The following is a 23,018-nucleotide window of genomic DNA, read 5'->3' on the forward strand; positions in this document are numbered from 1 at the left end:
CGGGCTTGGGCTCGATGCGATTGTTTGTGTCGTTTAGTTTGGATAAAAGATGTGATTGTTTGTGTCGTTAGCTTGGATAAAATATATAGATGGGAAAAACAAACTTCACTAAAATTAAAACTTTGTTCATGCAAAAGTTACAATGGACTTGTGGCTTAAAGGAAGTAAGAATCATCTTTGCCAAAACAGCATCAAAGAATATCTTAAGAAACTGACTTAGGAGATGAACACTCCAATCCAAACTCTAAGCTAAATTTGGAAGCTAAAGAGCTGTTGAACTCTTCTTTCATAAAGGAAATCTATAGAATTCATCTCAAAATTTGTCTAACACTAAGCTGCCTATTAGTCTATAAAAACAATACCAAGGAACTAAAGAAGCATTCAGAGCAGCCAACTTCACAAATTTGAGCACACCTTCGCATCCATTTACAAAGTAAGCCTTGAATATGTCGAGTGGCTAATGACGCCAGGTGGTTCTACCTCTAAGCATTGTATCCACATTTGCTCCATGTCTTATAAGAAAAATAGCTATCTGCAACCAAAAGTGAAATCCAAAGGTGCCTTAAGTCGGGCTCTAAAAGGTAGTAAAAAGTACTGCCACTATTTATTTTAATACCTGAAGCGCCAATTAGGAAAGATGAAAATATTTCTCATGGTAACATGGATAATCAACAGATTACACTTTAATTTCAAAGCCATATCCGTGTTTCATGATTTTGTCGGCAGTCCCCATGTAAAATTAATGGATCAGAGATGACCTTCTCTTTGAAGAGGGGAAAATTGTCCGCCGAAGTATATACATATAATGATTTGAAGTTAATGAGGGGTTTATAAAATCGTCCAGTAAACTATCCAATGTATTTTATCTACAGTTTATGAAACATCTGCATCAACCAAATAAATTATACCTTCACACTTATGTCAGCAAATATTGTAAAGGAGAAGAAGCTAAAAAGATAGTGCATTGCGAAGATAAAATATCAGATAAGTTAATATCAATGGGTAGAATGCAATATGTAGAATCTGATAAATTGTAGGTAGATCTATTTGTCTAAGAAAGGAAGCTGAGGTTAATAATTTGAAGAAAAATGAGTTACATGAGTGCACATGATGCTTTCTAGAGACTAGAAATCCAACTTGTAACTAAGACAGAGAATGGTAAGTGAATGATTTTAGAATGCAAACGGCAACACACAAGAAACATGTGTAGTTTGCTAAAAGGAAAAATGGAAAGCATGCTATAATAACCCTTGCAATTTAACATAATTAGAATAAGAAATGGTTTTGTCAGATTTTCCCTTATTAGTGGTGGATTAGATATAATTGTTGGCTTGTTGTCCTTAATGTATAGCAAAAGCTTTTGCATCTTGTGACCAAGTGACCTAGGCAGTTTCTTGCTGCAATACTTGCAGAAACCTTAAATGATGAATTTCTAGATCAAGGATATCTTTTAAAAATGAATTTCATGCGCAAGATTAAGTTAGCATCAGAGTGATTCCTAGCTTAACTTTTTATTGTGAACATAGTCAGCTAGAGCTTTAATCCTAGAAGGGATGTGAACTTTTGAAGGTGCAAAATTTCCCTTGAATTTGGATTTCATAAGCAAAGAAAATTAATAAGGAAAATATTGAACAAAATTAAACTGAAGGAGAACTGAACACAGTTTCCAGTTGAGACAAAAGTACATGGTCGTCACGTTGAGGTTCATCCCGACAATTAGGAGTGTTCATGGTTTGGCTAAAAACCGATCCAAACCGAAAACCAAAACCAAACCGATTAAATAAACCGATATTACTTGAGTTATGTTTAGTTTGGTTTTTGAATTTTTAAAAACTGATAATATTTGATTTGACTTTGATTTTACTAAAAGCAAACTGAAGAAAATATCGAACCGAACCAACAAATTTTATACATAATTTTTATAATTATATATATACAATATATTAATTTTTATAAATAATTTATTTACTTTATAAGCAATTTTTTTTTTATCTCTAATAGGCTACTTATACCTTAAGTCGATTTTAAGAAAGAAATCCATGAATTCAAACCCATTTATTCAAAGAAACAACTGTATGAGATTTACCTAGATTTATTTTTTGTATTTTTTATAAACTTTATTCACTTAATTAAAATCATAAATCCTAACACATTTTCTCCATAATGCAAGAAACTACGGCTATCACAATAAAAGGTAATAACGGATTTTAAGTTGGAAAATGATAGAAAATTCTCTCCTAATTTTAGGAAAAAAACATGAAAGAGAGAAATACTTATAATTTTCTTAAAAACCGACTCAAACCGATGGATATGTATTATATTTGATTTGGTTTGGTTTTAATAATTTTAAAACCCAACTAGATTGGTTTGGTTTTGGTTTTAACGCAAAACCGACCCAAACCAACCCATGAACACCCTACCGGCAATCATCTAGAAAGATAATTGTTCATATACATGGTTTTAGTAGCTGTTGGTTTCTTTAATGTTTATAACTAAGGAAAGGTAGCTGCAAAAAACAGAATCAAATGCAGAGGTGGATCTAGCATATGAGTTGTGGGTTCTTGTGTGCCTGTAGTCTCATCTACATATAGAAGAGCTAAAGTAAAATTTTAGAAATCGAGTATATTAAGAGATTCACACACTACCTCTAAATTATATCGAGTCAAAGACATACCCATATTGACAAACTTATATCCCAACTTATCAAGACCCGTTGAGATCAGGGCATCAGCTGTCATCCACCAAAAGAAAGTTCAATAAAATAAAAAATAAATACACTTAGAGCAGTACTCAAAACGTTTCTAACTACTCCATTTGAAATAAAATTTTGGTATTGTTAATTATATTTGCCGAAACTTAAAGAGATTAATCGATTGTGCTTAATTTATTGCAAGAATACGTCAAGATCCACAATTTTAATAGTAAGGCTGTTGTGGTAATATGTACAAAATATTGCATAGTATGTACATACACGCATAGAGAAGACATATCAGAAATAAGAACCACTAATAATTACTCTTGCCTCAAAACTCGGGAAGAAAATTACCAAAAGCTTTTCACGATTTGACAAACTTAAAATAGTAGAGCTCGATACAGAAATAGTTTTTTAGTTTAGGCAAAAAAAAATTGATTTAGAGATGAAGAAAATAACCTTCTTCTGAGTCAACAACTAGCAAATATGAAACAACAAAATATGAGATCCAGTATCTCTACCTGAGAATCAGCGAAGATAGACACATAAAAGCTCAAACTCTATCACTTAGCCTTGCAGGGGCCAAAGTGCATTTGCATCATCTGGAGAAATTAAATTCATCAAGTGGAGAATTGATGTTCTCATAAACAGCAACTCAACAGCAAACCAAAATTTTTCTGCCAGTCTTCACTCGATGCTGTCAATGTATTCTCAATATCAAAGTTGTGACATTGATATACTCATGATTCCTTCTTTCATGACTGCAAAATATATTGGTTAAGTTTTTCAACTGCTGGACACGACGTGACCGACCAATGAAATGTGATAGACCTACTATACGTGTCAAGCTCACGGCTAAAAGAATACCTCAACAGTAGGATACCCTCTTATTACAGGTTTTGATAGTGTTATGACAAACTACATGCTACTTTACTAAGCTATCATTGTGCAAGTACACTACTTTAAAATTACACAGAAGCACAAGCACTTTTCAACAGCAGCAAAGCGAACCAGAACTACATGCAAAATCTATATCCCACTGATCTGCATAACAAGGATTTCAGTTACAAATTAATGAGATGTAATTTTCGTGATTCCTTCCTTAACTATTTCAAATTCTCCTGGCTGGCAGATGTTCAAGACTGCATTGTTATTTCTATTTGAACATATTGAATATAGAATATCGAATTCGTAGAATAGACAGAGCCGCCATAAAGGTTGTGTTGAAGAGTGATTGACTTTTAAATACTTCAATAGTAGAGTTGACGAAGGGTATTTCTGAAATACGACTATATCTTATTGGCATTTTGATACTTTAGTTTCAATCCTTTTACTTCTCTTCTTGCAAATACGTGTTCTATTTGAGAGGTAGAACTGGATTTGGCCGTTTCTTTTTCATCATCGGTCTCTATTTTCCATTTTTCATTGATGCCTTTCTATGAGCTAAGTTTACAAGAAATGAAAATGATTTTCATCAAACAACATTTAGAAGGATCAATTGAAATATTGAGGTTCAGATCTGCTTTCTAATGGGCAAAAGAGAAGCTAAAAGCTGCAAGTCATGTAATAGCTGCTCGAATAGCGAAATCTACTAGTTTAGGGAGTGTCCTCCACGATAAATTAATACATGCATGGTTGAAAAAACATAGAAAAGCCAAGGAGATATAAATTCCATGCTTCTTTGTAGCAAAGAAACTGAAAAGGCATTGCTTAAATCCAAAAAGAATACCAAAAATCAATAACATAAAATACACAGGAAAAAAAATAGAAGAAAATAGTGAATTAAAAGGAAAGAGAAAGAAAGAAGATCAAGAACTCACCCAAAAAAAAAAAGAGCTGACATAGAAGGGGAAGAAGAAGCATGGAGAGAAAGAAAGAGTGAAATGAATTTGCTGTCAAAATTTACAAAGAAAATAGCTACAGTAAAAATTTTAGGTGGATTGGTCCAAAAGACACACGTGGAAGGGTTAGAAAAATGCCCTCACTTTTGATTTTATTTACGGAAACACCATGATATGACGAAAGACCCACACTTTATTATTTAGAAGCCAAACACATCGACAAACATCCGTGGTCGTTCACTTTTTTTTTGAGCCTTTAAAGTGGCCCTTGTTCCATTTAGACACTTCAAAAGGGTGGGTCATTTTATTCACTTAGACACTTTTTGCAGTTATCGGAGCAAAACCAACACCGGTCGTCTTCTACGTGAATTAAGTGGCCAATTAAATTGTACTGTACTCATTTAAATTGTGCCAACTCAATTAAATTGTGTCAAGTCATTTTAATTGTAAATTCACTAATTTGTAAATTCGTGGAGTTTTGACCATTAAAAATTGGGGCTTTTGGGGGTACAGTTGGATGTGCAATGAGGTGGTGCCCCCTTTGGTGTTGGTTTTACTCCGATAACAGTGCAAAAAGTGTCTAAGTGGAATAGGAATGACCCACCTGAAGTGTCTAAATAGAACAAGGGTCACTTTAGGTACTCAAGTGAAAGAAATGAAAGACCACAGGTGTGTGTCGATGGGTTTGACCTTATTTAGAAATGTGAATGCGAGATGTCCTCGAGTAGTAGGCCGTTATTTCATAATAGTGATTTTCAACCTCAATTATTGCATTGTCCAGCAGAAAGAAAAAAAAGGGTAAGAATTAGGTAGAATACTCAATTTTGGGATATGCTGTGAATTTTAGGCATGGTTTGAGATGTAGTAACTAATAAATCGCCACACTTCAATGCAGAAATAAAATTTGAATAAGTTTACCCCTACATAAAACACAGAAGAACTTATGAATGTTTGAATCCCATGAATCGTTCCTTATATTTTGAGCTTATAAAGGTTCATATCAAGAAAAGATTCATCGGGTTTGAAACTCGAGCAAATTTTTGAAGCCCGTGAACTGCTCCTTGGGTTGTACTTGTCAATTCTCCGAATTCCAATCGTGTTTCCAGGAGTTTTTAGTTGGAGGTCATTTTATTCAAATCTTTTCATATAAAAGAGTAGTTAAATATTTAATAACTTTTAGGACGATGACTATTATTTGATAGTAGCTGTTAAAAGTGACTATTTACCAACTTCAGCCAAGAAAAAGAGACAGACAGAACAAAGAACCCTCGACAACTGAAGACAATTCTAAGAATCACTTATTCGACAACTGAAGATGGCCGATGCCTTCTATATATCATAAAAAATAATTTTATTCTAATGTAATCACTTATTCAAACCTCTTCTTTTCTCACTGTTAAAACAGGTATGTATAAAAGAACTGTACTAGATGCGTCTAAATATTCGTATGAATTATTCGTTCTTTCATTATTATGTGATACATTTTCTTTTTTCTTAAACTGTGATCATTGCTCCATTTTGCAAGGTTGAAGGATTTACCAAATCCACATTATCAACATGAACTTAGCATGCTAAGGTGGACTCTCGAATACCGTGGTAATCGAGATATATAAAGAGCCCAAGTCTAAGTCAAGAGTCGTAAAAGAAGTTACTATGTGAATTTAAATATTTATGATCTAAAATAAGATACAAATATTTATGCGAATTTTCAAATATTAAAAGATATCATTCTTTTCGTTCTCTCTCGGAAAATAACTGAGGAACTCAGCGAGACTAATAATGAAATTTCGATCCAACAAGACCATTACCAACAACATTGACAAGCAAAAAGATTTAATAATCCTAGCTAGGGAACTATGTGGAGAATAGACAAAGTCAAATGTTGCTTTAATTAACATAAAGAAATAACAGTGGTTGAAGCCTGGGACGCACAATTAATTTCCTAGCACATGGAAATTGGAATCATGTCCCTATGTTGTGTTTTGCAGCTACAGTTGTCACTCTCCAAGTTAAGTGACGAAAAACACATACCCTGAGCCACTAATTCAACCTAACACAGATCACTAGCTTTGAGTATATGCCAATTTACCTAATACATTTTTTATTGATAATGCCATAATGCCACTATACTAATCTCTAGTAGTAAGTTCAAAATAATCTCTTAATATAAGTATCCCTGAGCATTTTAGTCTGAATCTTTTAGATTTTTCAAAAGTGAACACCTTTGGTCACTGAATTTAGCAAAAATTCACATTTCCAAGTACAACTCTTAAAATTTATGTTATTCTTAATCTATTTCAGAGTACTTCTTAAGCAAAATTAGTGCTTTTTTTATCTATTTATTTGTGTCTAGTGTCTTTTTTTGTGTGGTGGTTTGTATGATTTTGATGTAAATTTCTGGTACCTGGTTAACTTTTTTTCACATTCCCGGTTAAAGTTACCAACCAGAGTATGATAAATATCTGATGGAGTCTAAAAGTGCTCACTTTTTGCAAATATAAAGGACCAGAGGTGCTCACTTTTGATAACTTAAAGGGCCAAAACTGCTCAAGTAATACTTAAGGCACTGTTTTGGACAAACTACCAAAGATAAAGGAACCATTTTTTCATTTTCGCAAACTATTCCAGTCAACAAAATAATCACCGCACACTTTTACTGGATCCCAGTCTGAATAGGATGTCAATGGCATTTCTTCCACTGCCTTTGACAATTAACATATTTTTCAAAGCAGAGCAATACTTTCTTCAACAAAATTAATACATATTGTACCAAAAGGAACCAGTAATTAAGAGGCCATAATTCAAACTAGGGTCAAGAGTAGGTAAGTGTCCCCACATACTTCTTTTGTTGCTGAATAATGAATTCAAGATTCACTTCTCTTGATGGAGACACAAATATTCATTATTTTACTAGACACTATGCTCCACATTCTATTATTAAAAAAAACCAAATCATTGATGTAATAGATGAGGACCAAGAACTGTCTTTGACAAATGTTGTCCAAAGGGACTAGGGTCCAACATCGCAAAGTCCAAGCATATTTGACAAACTCATGATAGATACAAACACAATAATTTTATATATGTATAAGTACCCTTGTGGAAAGGAACCAGCAAGACATAGAAATGTTTAATCATAAAATAAAATGTTGATATAGTATACTAGCTTGTAGTTCCCTTTAAAAACTAGTGAAGACAGAGGAGGAAGCACTATATATAAAAGCTTCTTGTAGAATAATTTAACATTTTCCAATTTGCAAGTGCTTCATAATCAAAGTCTCTCCATTTTAACATAGAAATTAGCATCATCTTACATACCTTCTTTATCACGTCGCATAACACAAGATATGCATTCATTTTTAGGTATATTGTTCGGACATTTTCCGCGCCCGTGTCGGATCCTCCAAATATGCATTAGCTTTTGAAGGATCCAACACACACCTGGCAGTACTTTTGAAGAGCCCGAGGAACATATATACCGAGCATGTTTTATAGCATATATTATGCTGAAAAGTACTTGTTCCCTAAGCATTGATTGAAGAAATTAAACAGCACATGAATATAAAATACCTTAGAATCTTCAAGAGGAGTTGTCGTCTCCCATGCCGTAGAAGCAAATAAACTAACCAAAAAAGATAAGACCCTAGTGGAAGGAACAAAAATGAGTCCTCCAATTAAAATTGCAGAAAATTAAACTCAGGAGACTTTTGGGAACCCAGAAAGGGAGATAAAGATCAAAGTTACTGAAAAAACTATGCTACACTAATCGTCATATGAGGATACCTAGTGTATATCTGGGATATTTTACATTAGCTCATCTAAATGTAGTGGCCATAAGTGAAAGACACTTGGATGAATCCAAGAAAATTTCACGTAAATTCAACAAATGAAGAAATACATTCGAGAACCAATTGAGAGACGATACAAGGAGAGGAAAAGCTCGAGAGTCATACATCGTCATACTTCAGCAACCTCACCTTCCCTACATACACCTACATCCACCACCATGCTTTTTCCCTTTGAGCTAAAGACTCTGCAACAGTTCCTCCTTGGAGACTGTCAAATATCAAAAAAGACCAATCATTATATGTAGAGAAAAAAGAAATACTCCATGCAAGGGCCTTAGCATGCTCCCATTCTGTTGTTTAGTTAGCTATCAAGATAAATGTACCGTCTTTTTTCTTCTTTGTTTTGATAAGTACTAGTTCAAATCAACCTTTTGCAGGAATATACCCTTTTTCCTATCCGATATCATGCTAAGAACATGTATGCCCAGCTAGGGGTGTCAAATGGGTAGGGTGGGCTGAATTTGGGCGGGTCAAATGGGCAGAGTTAATAAAATAACGCGCCCAAAAGTTACTTGGGCTGAAATGGGCTAAAAAGCAGGTCATAACCCAACCCGTCCAATTCTTACTAAGTTTTAATTTCTTTCTTTGTTCTTTTATAACTTTTAAGTACCTAATGTAACTAATTGTTCTTCTTTATTATGGCTATATATAACATACCCTATGTAATCCCACAAGTGGCTATATATAACATATTGTAAAAAGAATGTATGTTAAAAAATTAGCCAAGATTTATCACGGGTCAATTTGGGTTACATATCAGCCCGATGTTTGATGGGCTGAAATGAGCTGAGCTAAAAAAATAGGCGACTCAATGACCAGCCCAAACTTGGGTGAGTTGGGCAGGCCATGTTTTTGTGGGCGAATTTTGCCACCCCAGTCAAGAACACAATTGAAAGACGCTACAATTACATACATCTTCGATGTTTATGAAGCAAAAATAAGCTAATTAAAAAAGAAGGAACTTACCCGATCCCATAGATGTGGGTCAGGCTTCTTGAAAACCTGAACACGATCAACTTGAGCCGGGTCAGCCACCTTCCACTTGCATGCTGGATGAGGAACTCGATGACGAGTATACTGGCTCACTGTTTGATTGCTATAAGGACTCATTTTGGCACTTGACAAATAAAACACAAAAGGTTTCTGACATGGGTTCCTGGCAACAGGCCTCGTATTAAAAGCATATGCAGTGTAATCTGCTCTTTTATACCAATTCAGGAAAGTTCTCGATGGCATTTCTATTTCACGAGGGGACAACACTCCACGGAATATTTGAACTGCAAATCCCCATGATACTGATACGGTCCAACTGTTAGCTTTATCATAGCAAATGGATTGTTGCATAAGGCCAGCTGAGTCGAGCTTCATTGGAACTGTAAGACGTCGTAGAGCTTGCACTCGAGTCACGTTGGGAAAGATGGGCTCCACCACATCAAGATGGTGCAATGTTACCAATGGCGCTATTGGATGTGATGCTAGCAGACCGAATAAGTTCCCGTACACATCATACTACACCATTACCAAGAAGTCATAATCAGATAGGCCTTTATTAAAAGGGCAAATTACACATCTGGCCGTCGGCCAAAATAATTACATTTGCCAGCCAAATACACAAAATATACACACTATCATGTATAAAGTATGTATATTATACATTATATACCAAAAAAAATGCAGTTTATGTCAATTTCCCTTATTAAAATGACTAACAATGTATGAAGTACAATGTGGAAATACTTTTTCACCAGCATTTTCCATTATGCAGTAAAATCAGTAAAACGCTATAAATTTCGCAGTTGCACAATTCAGAGACTGATAAGCAAGAACACACAGATTATAAGGTCTTTCTGCTTACAAAGACAAATATAGACGAACCAAGTAGGACAGTCTATGCAGAATCCGGCAATTGATCTAATAATCTAATCTTTCACGACACACTCAATTAAGAAAAAGCAATATTTTTCCGAGGAAAAACAATACAAACAACCATATTTTCCCAAGGAAGCAGATTTAGTTCAATCTGCGTATTAAAGGAGCCTTTTCTCCTTTTTCTTTCACATAAAAAAGTCATATTTAAGTAGTATAGAAGTGTACATGCTTCTATTACCACTCTTGCTTTCTTCTTCTGTGAGTTTGGCACACACGTGAATTAATTCTTTGACTTGTCACAGAATTTGCAGAGTCACCAGACTCCTCTTGTGACTTACAGTAAGCAGATACACATGTGATGTGTTTTAATACTCATTAAGAGAACCCCAACTACCAATTTGAAAATTCAGCTAAAAGAACTCAAAAATGGTTACCAAATTTACAAAACCAGCATGTGAAATACTGAGATGTTGTCAGATATGTGCATAGAGAACATTGCATTGTGAAAATGGTACTCCCTCCGTCCCAACTTAAATGAAAGTGTTTGACTGGGCATGGACTTTAAGAATGAAAGGACGACTTTTGAACCTTGTGGTCTAGATAGATATTTGTGTGGCTATAAACTAAAATAGGAAATTCAAACTTAAATTGTTATTCCCTCTGTTTCCGCTTGGTTGTGTTACTTCCTTTTTTAATCTATTTCAAAAAAATGTCACTTTCTATATTTAGTAACTCCTTACCCTAAAACATCCTAGGTGCGTATGTCTTTAATTTAAGATCACAAGATTCAAAATTCTTCTTTTATTTTCTTAAACCGTGTGCCAAGTCAAACTAAAACAAACAAATTGATTCGGAGCACAACTAACCAATTGCATTGTCGGCAGAAACATCAAAAAACATAAAGCATCTACACAAACAAATAAAAATTAAATTTAAAAAAAAAAAAAAAAAAACTTGCTAACCTGGTGAAAACCAAGTTCTTTGGTGAGTGGAACACCAAGTTCAGCCATACAAGCTTGCATTCTATCATCAGAACCATAAAGTCCAGGATACCTTTGAATACATTTATCTTGCATTTTCTCAAGTGCTTTAGCTAATGGATAACTAATAGCAAATCCACCACCTCCATAAGCCATACTATAACTAAAATAAATATTCTGCAAATGACTCTCACTTAAACTCCCAATATAATAATACTGATTATGATCATACTTATTCAATATCCTCACTAAATTATCAGTAACAAATACAGTATCATCATCTCCCATTACAAACCACCTTACATTATCCATATTCCCTAACCTTAATGTCTCCGAAACAATCCTCGATATGCGTATCGCTGACCGGTGCCCTTGCCGGTTGCGATACGCAAACCGGGAAGTGTCGCCTGAGATCTTGATCTCGGGCAGCACTTCCCGGTCACCTGTGATTATTTTCACAGGTTTATCTAACCAAACAATACCTCTCATTTCTTGATTTTTTTTCCACCACAACTTTATATATTCCTTTCTTTTTCCCCATAACTTTGCTGATGCAGCAATGCCAAAAACTATATGCTCCAACCCGGTTTTTTCCTCCTTTTCTTCGGGTTTTTCTTCGAAACGGGTCGGGTTACTCAGTTTACTTGAGATGTTCTTGATTATTTCAGATGAGTGAAGGAATAATCTGCTCCGAGTTAAGACATCTTCATTGTTGCAAGATTTAGATGAAACGAGTTTTAAAGTGTAAATAACGTAAGTAGCTGAAACAAAAAGGATAAGAAATACCATAAGCTTAGGTAAAACCCGATTTTGTGACCCGGAAACACTTCTCATCTGATCCCAGATGATTTTTTCTGAATCTTTTTCTTTCTGGGTCACTTTCATTTTACTTAACAGAAAACCCCAACACACAAAAAAAGAAAAAGAATTTTTCAAGAACTCATTTCAAGAACCCAAGTTGGGAACCTTTTTTTTTTTTTTTTTTTTTGAGAAGGTGAGTGGTGGATCTGGTAAAAGATAGAAAATGGTGTGTGAATATGTAGAAGAAATTTGAGAATTATTATTAATGAAGAAAGTAGTAAAGAGATAAGGGCTGATATTTTCAGTAAAAAAGGGAAACTACATGCATTGGGGAATTGATGTTATCAAGATTCAAGAAGAAGAAGAGACCGACCTGTTTGTGATTTCTCTCTCAGCTTATACAGCTAAGAGGGAGAGATAAAAAGGAGAGTCCTTTAGCTTTAAGTGTCATCTTTTTAGTAATTTTTTTTTTTTTTTTAAACATAATACTTCCAAAAAATAGTTTAAAGTAGGAATAAAATCAGTAAGAAATATATCTTTGGAATAATATGTTTAGACATAAACTTCTAAATTTTTTAATCTGATAAAACTCACATATTTTAATTTTTTTACCTATGTTAGATGTCACACGGTTCCAACTATACCTGATTGGCATGAAAATTATTCGAATTCGCCCTATTAACCCTATTCTTTTATACCCAAACCTTAAAAAAATTTGAGTCTCATCTAACAAATCCTTTGGTAGTACATATTTTAAATTTAAACTATATGAAAAGTTCTATTTATAGCAATTTCGCAATTAATATATGAAGTATGATTTCAATTCTAGATTGTTTAGGAGGGACTACTTTACTAAATTAAATAAATTACCTAAAGTTTTATCTTTTTCTTATGAATGTAATTGGTTTAATCTCAACTTTAGTGTCGTTTATGTCAATATTTTGATTTCATCATTTTTTTCTCTTACTAGATCTGCATTCATCTTAAGAAACTCTGTATCTTCTCAAAAACCTTTTCTTATATAATACTCCTAGTATAAACTCTTTCGACACGATTTTTCATTGAATTGATTTTAAGTTCTCGTTTACTTTGCAATACTAAATTAATCTATGACTCATTAGTAAACCATGACTAGTGTATTTGGAAGTCCACCTAGAACATAACTAAACTATGTTAAACCGCATATTATAAATTAAACTCGATGCCTTTAATATATATTAGTATGTGATATCTTCTCATATCTGAACAAAATTATCTAACATTGATATTGGTAAAAATAGCATATAGTGAACAAAATTATCTAACATTGATATTGGTAAAAATAGCATATAGTGTATAAAATTAATCAAAATATAATAAATTATTTTTATATTTTTTTTTGGAAAAATTATGCAAGTTAGCAAGATTGTTTTAACCAAAATCGTAAAATTAATCAAAATATATTCAGCTCGTTTTCCAAAATCATTAAAAGGACTCAATTCACCACCCATGAATCATAACTCACTATCACTCTTTTTCGTACTATGTTTTCTACTAGTCTTTTTTGCCCCATAATTCACGACTCCTATTTTCACCAAAATGAAAAAATAAAAAAATGGGATGCTAGAAAAATTATTACATATTTTTACTTATCATCATAACTCACTATCACTCTTTTTCGTACTATGTTTTCTACTAATTATTTTTGCCCCATAATTCACGCCTCCTATTTTCACCAAAATGAAAAAATAAAAAAATGGGATGCTAGAAAAATTATTACATATTTTTACTTATCATGTATTGACTTGACACACTTTTTATATTTTTACTTATCATGTATTGACTTGACACACTTCTTAAGGGATTATAAATAGAATGACAATTTTGCTATACAACAACAAGCCAGTGAAATCCCACAACGCGGATTTTCACCTTACTCCTAATTATTACTAAGTCATCTACTAATTGAAATCAATAAAACATACTTTAAAGTTGTGTAGCCACTAAGAATTCGTTGAATTTGTCGCCTAATAATTAAACTACTCCCTCCGCTTACTTTTACTTGTCCACTTTTGATTTTGAACACCCTTTAAGAATAAATAAATGAAATATGTATTATTCTATAATACCCATATTAATTGGTATATAATCTCATTGGACTTGAAGAATGGTTTGGAAATGAGTAATTAATATTAAGGGTAAAATAAGAAGAAAAAAATTATCTTTTCTTGATATGCTAAAGTGGACAAATAAAAATAAAAATTTATTTTTAATGTAGTGAATAATTAAAAATGTTGAATCTCGCGGATAATTATAAATGTAGAACGTAAAAATGGAGAAGAAAGTATTATTATCATATTTTAAAAGTTGTGTAACCACTAAAAATTCGTTGAACTCGCCAAATAATTAATACTCCTACTATAAACTCTTTCGACACGATTTTTCATTGAATTGATTTTAAGTTCTCGTTTACTTTGCAATACTAAATTAACCTATGACTCATTAGTAAACCATGACTAGGGTATTTGGAAGTCCACCTAGAACATAACTAAACTATGTTAAACCGCATATTATAAATTAAACTCGATGCCTTTAATATATATTAGTATGTGATATCTTCTCATATCAAAGTTTTTGTGAACAAAATTATCTAACATTTATATTGGTAAAAATAGCACATAGTCTATAAAATTAATCAAAATATATATGCAAGTTAGCTTGTTTTCCAAAATCATTAAAAGGACTCAATTCACCACCCATGAATCATAACTCATTATCACTCTTTTTCGTACTATGTTTGCTACTATATATACTCCTATTTTCACCAAAATGAGAAAAATTAGGAAAATTATTATACGATTGTAGTTTAAGAACCATAAATAACGACAATTTTACTATATCACTCCTAATTATTACTAAGTCATCTACTGATTAAAATTAATAAAACATATTTTAAAAGTTGTGTAACCACTAAAAATTCGTTGAACTCGCCTAATAATTAATACTTCATCCGGATCAAAGAGAGTGTCCACTTAGCCTTTTTTGTTGGGTCAAAAAGTGTGTTCACTTATCAAATCAATAAAGAATTAACCATATTTTTTTTCAGATTTACCCCTATTAAGTGTTATGTGATCAAATCCCAATACATATTTAATTAATAGTAGTTTAGTCAAATTATCTATATTTTTATCTAGAAATTAATATTATTTTAAGAAGTATGCAAATAACTAAGTGAACACTCTTTTTAATTTGAAAAAAATAATAAGGATAAAATAAATATGAAAGTAAACTGGATAATTATAAATGTACAACGTAAAAAGGGAGAAGAAAGTATTATTATTATCAATTATTAAAAAAAAAGGTGTAGTACCTTTTTGTCGGGTCGGTATCAATTTAATTTCTCTCTCACACACAGTGAGTGTGTTCAGAAAGAGAGAGTTTCAACACTGTTTTACATAGTAGACGCGTGCCGTCCAATTAATAAATTCAGGGAAAAAAAGACGTGGCATTATTTAGTATTGGCTATTCGGGTCGGTGGGATTTAAATCTATGTTCCTGCGAATAAACTAAATCTATGAACCTGCTAAATGTCGGAATAAACTTTATTTAAATAGAGATTTTGTTGGATTAATAGGTCATTTCCAGTTTAAATATTCCTTTGAGAAATTTCCATATGGTTAAAGTATATATAAATGTTAAAAGTGGTGATACTTATTTAGGGAAAATAGTGAATCTAGGATAATAGAGTAAAAATCATACTAAAAAGTAAAATTGGTATTTCTGCTAAATCCGTATGTATTATAATTATTATCAATTATCAATAAATAGTAAATTTTATAGTATTTCAGACCAACCCAACTTACTATCATGCATACTATACTTCTTTAAGTTGGAATAATTATGAGAAGAAAACTATACCTAATTGGACATTTTACCTCTAAACCTGTTAGACTTGTTTTATTTCCTGCCCTGATGTTCAATATTTGTATTAGAGAGAGAGAAAAAAAATAAAAAAAAATAAATAAATAAAACCCCACTGAAAGGAATCATATCTTACTAATTGCCCCTTAAGCTTGTCAAGAATTATATTTAGACATTTGAATTATAGTTTGTTTCAATTGAACACATGATTAAGCTTTTTTATTAGATACTTACGATGCAAATTTTTAATTTTTTTTACGCGTGTTCTCAAACGTATATTAGGTGATTACGTTAACCAAATAAAATATGTCATCTCTTTTAATTATAACATCAACCTCAATTGGAACAATTATGAGGTTTTTACAGCCTAGCGGGGTTAATGTGCATAATTAAATTAAGGAAAAGGTTCAAAACACACTCAAACTATGACCAAAGTTTTATAACACACTGACTGGGTCCTATGACCCCCATACTTATTTTGTATTTTGTACGTTTATATACGCGACTGCATGTCGACGTATCTACTCTCTTCGACCGTAAGATTCCATATAAAAGTGTAAATAATACACAAAAAAATCCGTGGGGGTTAGGACCCCGCAAAGTTCGTGTGTGTTATGATAACTTTGGCAAAATCAAGGAAAGAAATTACTATTCATCTTCTTCATAGAACTCGGACCGAAATTTGATCCTAATGCACTTCAAATCTCAACCAAACATCACCAAATTTCGCATTCGAATTCCTCTCGACGTTCTAGTTGTTTTGATATATCACCCATTCGAAATGGAGCTCATTTGCGCAACCCGAAAATTCGAGTTCGAAGCTTCAAGCTTTGGAACGGAGTCGTTCTTCTTCACGTTCTTCGAGGCTCGAGCCTTCAAACAATCAAGAACCAATAATTTTATTCATCAAATCCGCATGTCAAGCCTTATCCGAAAGCTTCAAGTCGAAACTCGACGTCCCTAATGGAGTTTTTGCGGTTCTACTATCTTAATCCACTATTATTAATTATGTTTTCAATGTCGACAATGTCACAAATCTTATATAATATCGAAAAAGACGTTGATTTGGTCGTTACAATGGATGAAATTTTGGAAAGTGGAGAAATGAAAAATACCCAATTCAAGAATAATTAAATCTTTTAAACTCAACACAAAGGAAAGCAAAAGGCACAAATTCTTGAACAGGCACAAACTCAACACAAAAGGCACAAAGCAAAAGGTACGATAATTGAAAGAAAAATTAGCTCTAACGACTGGAAAAAAATTTGGTCACTATAAGTGCACTTATAACGACCGGATTCATCTCCCTTCGTTAAGAAGTGGTCGCTAAAAATCAAATTTCCCGCAAAATACACTCAAAAGTGTAACTTTGTCCATTCTTAAAGGAGATAATACACAAAAAATAAGTTTAATGATAGGACCCCCGCAATTTAGAACATAGTTTTTAACACTTTTCCCATTAAAGAAGGTTACATATTTTAAGTGGTTTAATTACTACGTATGAGCACTTTCGGACACGCGCAACATAAATTCAAAATTTAAATTAAAGTGTCTAATAGAAATAATTTATCATGTATTCAGATACTCAATTGAAACAAATCGTAGTTCGAATGTCTAAATAAAATTTTATGGGAGGTACTAAGCCATATTTTTTTGTTCATATAAAAAAAAATTGAATACGAGACGTTTAAATAGGAGTGGAAAGATTAATTAGAAGTCCCAAATTAAATTCTATCAATAAATAAGTGTATACTAATTCATGCATCGGGACTGCCGTGCTTTGTAAGAGTGATTGACGGGGTTTACGTGTGGACAATTAATTAACGTTTTACCTTGTATTTACAGCAAAACAAAAGGCATCACATAATTTAGAGACCTTTGGGTTCGGAAAATAAATAAATATGTCTACTCTTTAGTCTTTAATATGCCGACGAACGCCCCATAGTTATTACTCCATTAATTTTCTTCCACTTAATTAAGAAGCCCCAATCATACATTTACTCGTTAATTTTGTAATTAGAAACATAACTTCATATTCATGCTCATTATACGTGATATATACATGTATTTGGTCCAATTCAGACGTCAAGCTATCCCGATACTACTAAAAATACTTACCAGGCCAGTTTCAATGACCATGCGTGTCTAGATAACGCTCTATAAAGTAGAGGGACCTAAAATACAAATCCATGCAATTATAGGTGTCATTAGAGGGCGGAAAGAAAAAATCATTTGAATTTTTTTTAAAAAGTACATTGTATATACAAAGCTAAGAAAAATTATGTACATAATAAATGATGAATTCTATTTATGAAAATCTTGCGTCCACACTAATCCGTATTGCGTTTATATCTATCCAAACAAGGTACCACTTATTTATTTTTATATTGAACTCTAATATTTGTAATTTTAGGAAAAGTAAACTAAAAATGGCATATTGATAGATTTGAAGAATTAGCTCAGCAGATGTGTCGGTTCACTGTGTCTCATATATGAACACATATTTTGTTGACAATACATGTAAACCATAATAGGTACAACCAAAATAAAAGTAGCTGGTGGGTTTTCATTTTCATTGTTGTCTCTACCAACTCTGTTATGGTCCTGTTTTGTTTTGTCACCAGATAAAAAGAAAAGAAAAAGGGGGAAAAGGGAAAGTTTCACAATATTCCCTCTTTAAGTAGAAATTAGATGGAAATAAACAAGAGAGAGAGAGATTGCAAAATGTTTTTCTTTAAACACTATTGTTTGCAATCAGTTACAAATTAATTTTCAACTTTTTCCCTTTGTGGATCAAGTTGTTCAAGTGTACTTGCATTTACAGTTACATATTGACAGAATATATGTATAAAACGCCGAAACAATGGATTCAAAATTTAAAGTTTATGAATTTCTACATTGATCTCAAATTAATACAATAAAAATAATTGAGTAAATGCCTTGTAATATATATACATATTGGGTTCACGTAAATCCGTAATTGGTTTCTAAATCCGTTCTGTTTAAGATCAAACTTACATTAAGATACAAAATATAATCACAAAATGTTGTTGAGATTTGTACTATTAATAATCATTCGTTAGTTTAATATCTAATATTTATTCTAACATATTAGAACATCTGATGCAAATTGGAGGGAACTATTGTTTTGCTGTCAATTAAACTGTTAAACTTTTATTTATTTATTCAAATTGGAGGGAACTATTGTTTTGCTGCCAATTAATTAAACTGTTAAAACTTTTTATTAATTTTCTTATATAAAGACATGCATATATAATTTTACATATCATCAATTATGCAAAACCGTTTTGTACGCACTAATTAATAGCGAAAAAGTCAAGATATGCGTAATTTTAATACTACGTATGTTCATATACGTCTTAAACTCCATATTTCTAGAATTCAATACCTACAACGTAACGTCGTAACTTGTTAATCTAAAATAAGAATACGTACGATAAAAGTATGTGATACACTTCATGATGGTAGTTCAAAAATCAATTCCTTGAATCATTTGCTAAAAGGATAAAAGTAGTTACATCTTGAAGTAAATAACCATGCCTTTCAATTACTATTTTGGTAAAAGATTTGTGCAATAGCAAACCATTATACCCTTTTGGTAATCAAAGATAATTATCATACACTCAACAAGGTAATTTGGAAAGGGATTAACCAACTACTCGTCTTTTCTCCTTTTGTTCCCTTTGTTTATCACAATGATTATCAAGACCCTTTGAGTATAAAGAATTTGATACGTGTCAATAAGGGGTCAAATTTACGGGTTAGGTTGAATTTGGACGTTCAAAATGAGCTGAATTTAAGGCTGGGCATAAATTATATAAAACCGAATCGAGAATTTTGGTAATTCGGGATTCGGTAACTCGGTATTCGATACGATATTCGGGAGTAAAATTTCAGAATTACCGTATTCAGGCCAAATTCAGTACGAGACATTAGTCCCAATCGATATTCGGGATATATCCCGAATACCGAATTATTTGGTATCTAGAGTACGTTAGTTGAAGATGTTCTTGACATATTTTAGGTAGGTGCCGTTGCAAAATAGGTCAAAGTGAAACAAAGACACTTTATGCAAATCTTAGGAGAAGCCACGGACTTCTAAACATGTTTGGCTGGGAAATTTTCATGCCAATTGGAGTCATTGTAGCTAGATACTTGAGGCAATGTGATTTACTCTCACACAACCATTCAATCACTAGGCTTCATCCTCGGGTTTGGTGGTGGCATCAGTGGGCTCGTTCTCAATGGTCGTTTAGGTAATTGAATGGTAAATCCCGAATAACATATCGAAATTTATCAAACCGATGTTTGATTTTCGGTTTGGTAATTGGTATCTACTTTCAATTACCGAATTACCGAACTCGAACTTTGAAAATACCAAACCGAATACCAAACGCCACCACTTACTGAGTTAATAAATAATTCATCCAAAAGTTATTTGAGTTGAAATGAGTTGCTTAAAAAGTCATAATCTAATCGTCCAATTTTTATTAAGTTTTAATTTCTTTGTTGTTCTTTTTTATATTTGTAAGTACCTTATAATTTTTTTTTTTTGTTATTTATTGTGGTTACTAGTGACGATAGCCCCAGCAAAGCCCGGGGCCAACATGAACAAAATTTATACTTTTATAGTTTTATACACTATTTGAAACATTCAATTAATCCCTTTTTGCCTACAAGAAAATTTTAAAGAGAAAGTGAAGATCTTAAAAATGGTTCGAGCACTATAATATGATCAATATTACTACCTTAACCATAACTCTAAATAGTTGGAAGTAATAAAGTAACTCGGTCCTGTCATTTCTCGACTGAAGCTGGTACAATTATGAGCACACTCAACCTTTTTCTAAACTATTTTTGTTAAATATATCGTTTGATTTTGTTTTCAATAATAAATCGTCTCAGTTCTTCAGCGTTTTTAATGCAATCACTCTAACACTAAATTTGTACATTCAAAACATGACTAATATAAAAGTACGCATCGTGTAGTAAAAACTTTCCTTATTATAATTTTTTATGAATGTAAATTAAGTTTAAACTCAAATCTTCTAGTGTATTTTTTCATAAAATTTCTAATATTTTAAAAGAGATAGTTGGCATGCAGAAGGCAACTCCTCTTTCCTTACTTAGTTGACAAAAAGGAATAATTGTACTTATCAAATTATCTTCAAGAATATTATTTTAGTTAGAAACTGTTTTTAATTGTGTAACATCAAGTAATAAATATACTATAATTATAATAATAATCAGTTACTAAATTACTAAAAAGAGAATACATAGTAAGCCCAAATAAGCAAGTCAGATGATTGGCGTGTGAAGAAAATATTTCAGTGGGCCCCTTATATCCATGATGAACCCGGGCCTTCAAACCTCAAAGGCAATCTACAATTACTGTGTAAGTTACACAAAGTCAATTCAATAACCAATCAGACAATTATAATGCTAAATTAAATAATGATTATGCAGTATAAGGGAACTCGAGGGCTTTTCCGTCAATTCACCTTGACGGGAAGTTCCTCGATTCCCGTGTATTAATAGTAGTAATATATAACATATCAAACAAAACAATATCTTTTGAAAAATATTTGATAAGGTTTCTCATAGGTCAATTTGGGCAACACATCATCGGCTCAGTTTTAAATGGACTGAATTAAGTAGGTTAAATGGAATGAGCCAATAAATTAACAAGTCAATGACCTGTTCAAACTTAAGCGTATTGAACAAATTATATTTTCATAAGCTAATTTTGTCACCGAAATCAAAATCCACCCCTTGAATGTTGTTTAAATTGCCCAAAACTATTAGTATGTCACACACGAGATACCAAAACATTTGTTAAAGTTGAGATTATTAGAAATTTAAACTCATTATTTCTCGTCATCTTGGTGTAAATCGTGGAAAAAGCACATGAATTTCTGACGAGCCTGAATTTTCAATAATAATAAATAAGAGCAATAGCCTGTCAAAAAATGTGTTCAACAAACAGTAATGACATGATCCAATTGATAAAAATATCTTAGTGCTAAACCTTCTTTTCTCCCTATTCTTTTATTTAACATATATAAATACTTCTTCGTATAGAGTGTTTACATCAAATTAATTCATACAAAATACATTTGTACTTAACTATGATAAAGTGTCAAATTAATTCATACAAAATACATTTATACTTAACTATGATAAAGTGTTACTCCATGTTTTACTTTTACCTGTTAAAGTTTACTTCACTGGTTTTGGATTTCTACTAATGTAAATTTGTGCTGTGTACGGTCGTTTAAAGGAGAAATGCAACCCACCAAGATTTAAGCTTTAACCCGAGATATCTGACTGAAGTGGCGGGATTTAATCATGTCTATCTCCTTTTCATATATTTGATCATAAAAAATGGGATCATAAAACCAAAAAAAGGTGTTTGAAAGACTTGTTTCAAGTGAGACTTCAAACTGTTCAAAATTGGGCTTTTGGGCCATGCAGAGAAATCTAGCCAGCTTTCTTGATGTAACTTTGAGCCCGAATTGCAGGTCTCCTCATTTTGATGTACAAAATTTTTGAAGGGGTGTCGAAGACTCGAAAGTGATGTATTAAAAAGTATTAATTCGGCCGTACTATTTATGTGATACATTTTACTTTTTAATCTATCTAAAAAAGTATAATTTTTTTATATTTTAAAACAATTTAATTTGATGGGATGATTTACAGTCACATATTTATCTGAGGCTTGTTTTGGATCATAAATTTTAAAAGTTTATTTTTATTTTTATAAACATTGTGCCTAGGCAAAAGGTGTCACACAAATTGGGATGGAGGAAATGGTGTTGCAAGAAAATTTTGTTATATGACTCACACAATTGCACTAGTTGTGTGTAGGAGGGTGTTTAAATTGGCTTATTTTAAGTGTTTATTGGCTTTTAAGCTCTATTTTACTTTTTGTAGTGTTTGAGAAAGATAAAACGTGTTTTTAAGCACTTATTTTTAGGCAAAAAAAAGTACAAAAATAAGTCAAAAACCAAAAGTTGAGAATTCCCAACTTATGACTTTTAGCTTTTTAAGATACTTTTAAAAAGTC

At 32.2% G+C, this 23,018-nt stretch overlaps 1 protein-coding gene and 1 long non-coding RNA gene across 2 annotated transcripts; both read right to left on the reverse strand.

Annotated features, from left to right (window-relative positions):
- Nucleotides 1–8,254: 8,254 nt before the first annotated feature.
- LOC132030573 (uncharacterized) lies at nt 8,255–12,463 on the reverse strand. Its single transcript, XM_059420268.1, has 3 exons — nt 11,213–12,463; nt 9,348–9,890; nt 8,255–8,589 (listed from the first exon to the last, which is right to left on the reverse strand). The coding sequence occupies exons 1-3, from the start codon at nt 12,113–12,115 to the stop codon at nt 8,491–8,493; spliced, it is 1,545 nt and encodes a 514-aa protein (XP_059276251.1). The 5' UTR covers nt 12,116–12,463; the 3' UTR covers nt 8,255–8,490.
- LOC132030574 (uncharacterized) lies at nt 10,161–11,198 on the reverse strand. The gene is made up of 2 exons (XR_009408066.1): nt 10,800–11,198; nt 10,161–10,764 (listed from the first exon to the last, which is right to left on the reverse strand). It is a non-coding gene; the product is annotated as an uncharacterized LOC132030574 (long non-coding RNA).
- Nucleotides 12,464–23,018: the final 10,555 nt, after the last annotated feature.

This window comes from Lycium ferocissimum, chromosome 9, assembly GCF_029784015.1.
Source record: "Lycium ferocissimum isolate CSIRO_LF1 chromosome 9, AGI_CSIRO_Lferr_CH_V1, whole genome shotgun sequence".
NCBI classification, from domain to species: domain Eukaryota; kingdom Viridiplantae; phylum Streptophyta; class Magnoliopsida; order Solanales; family Solanaceae; genus Lycium; species Lycium ferocissimum.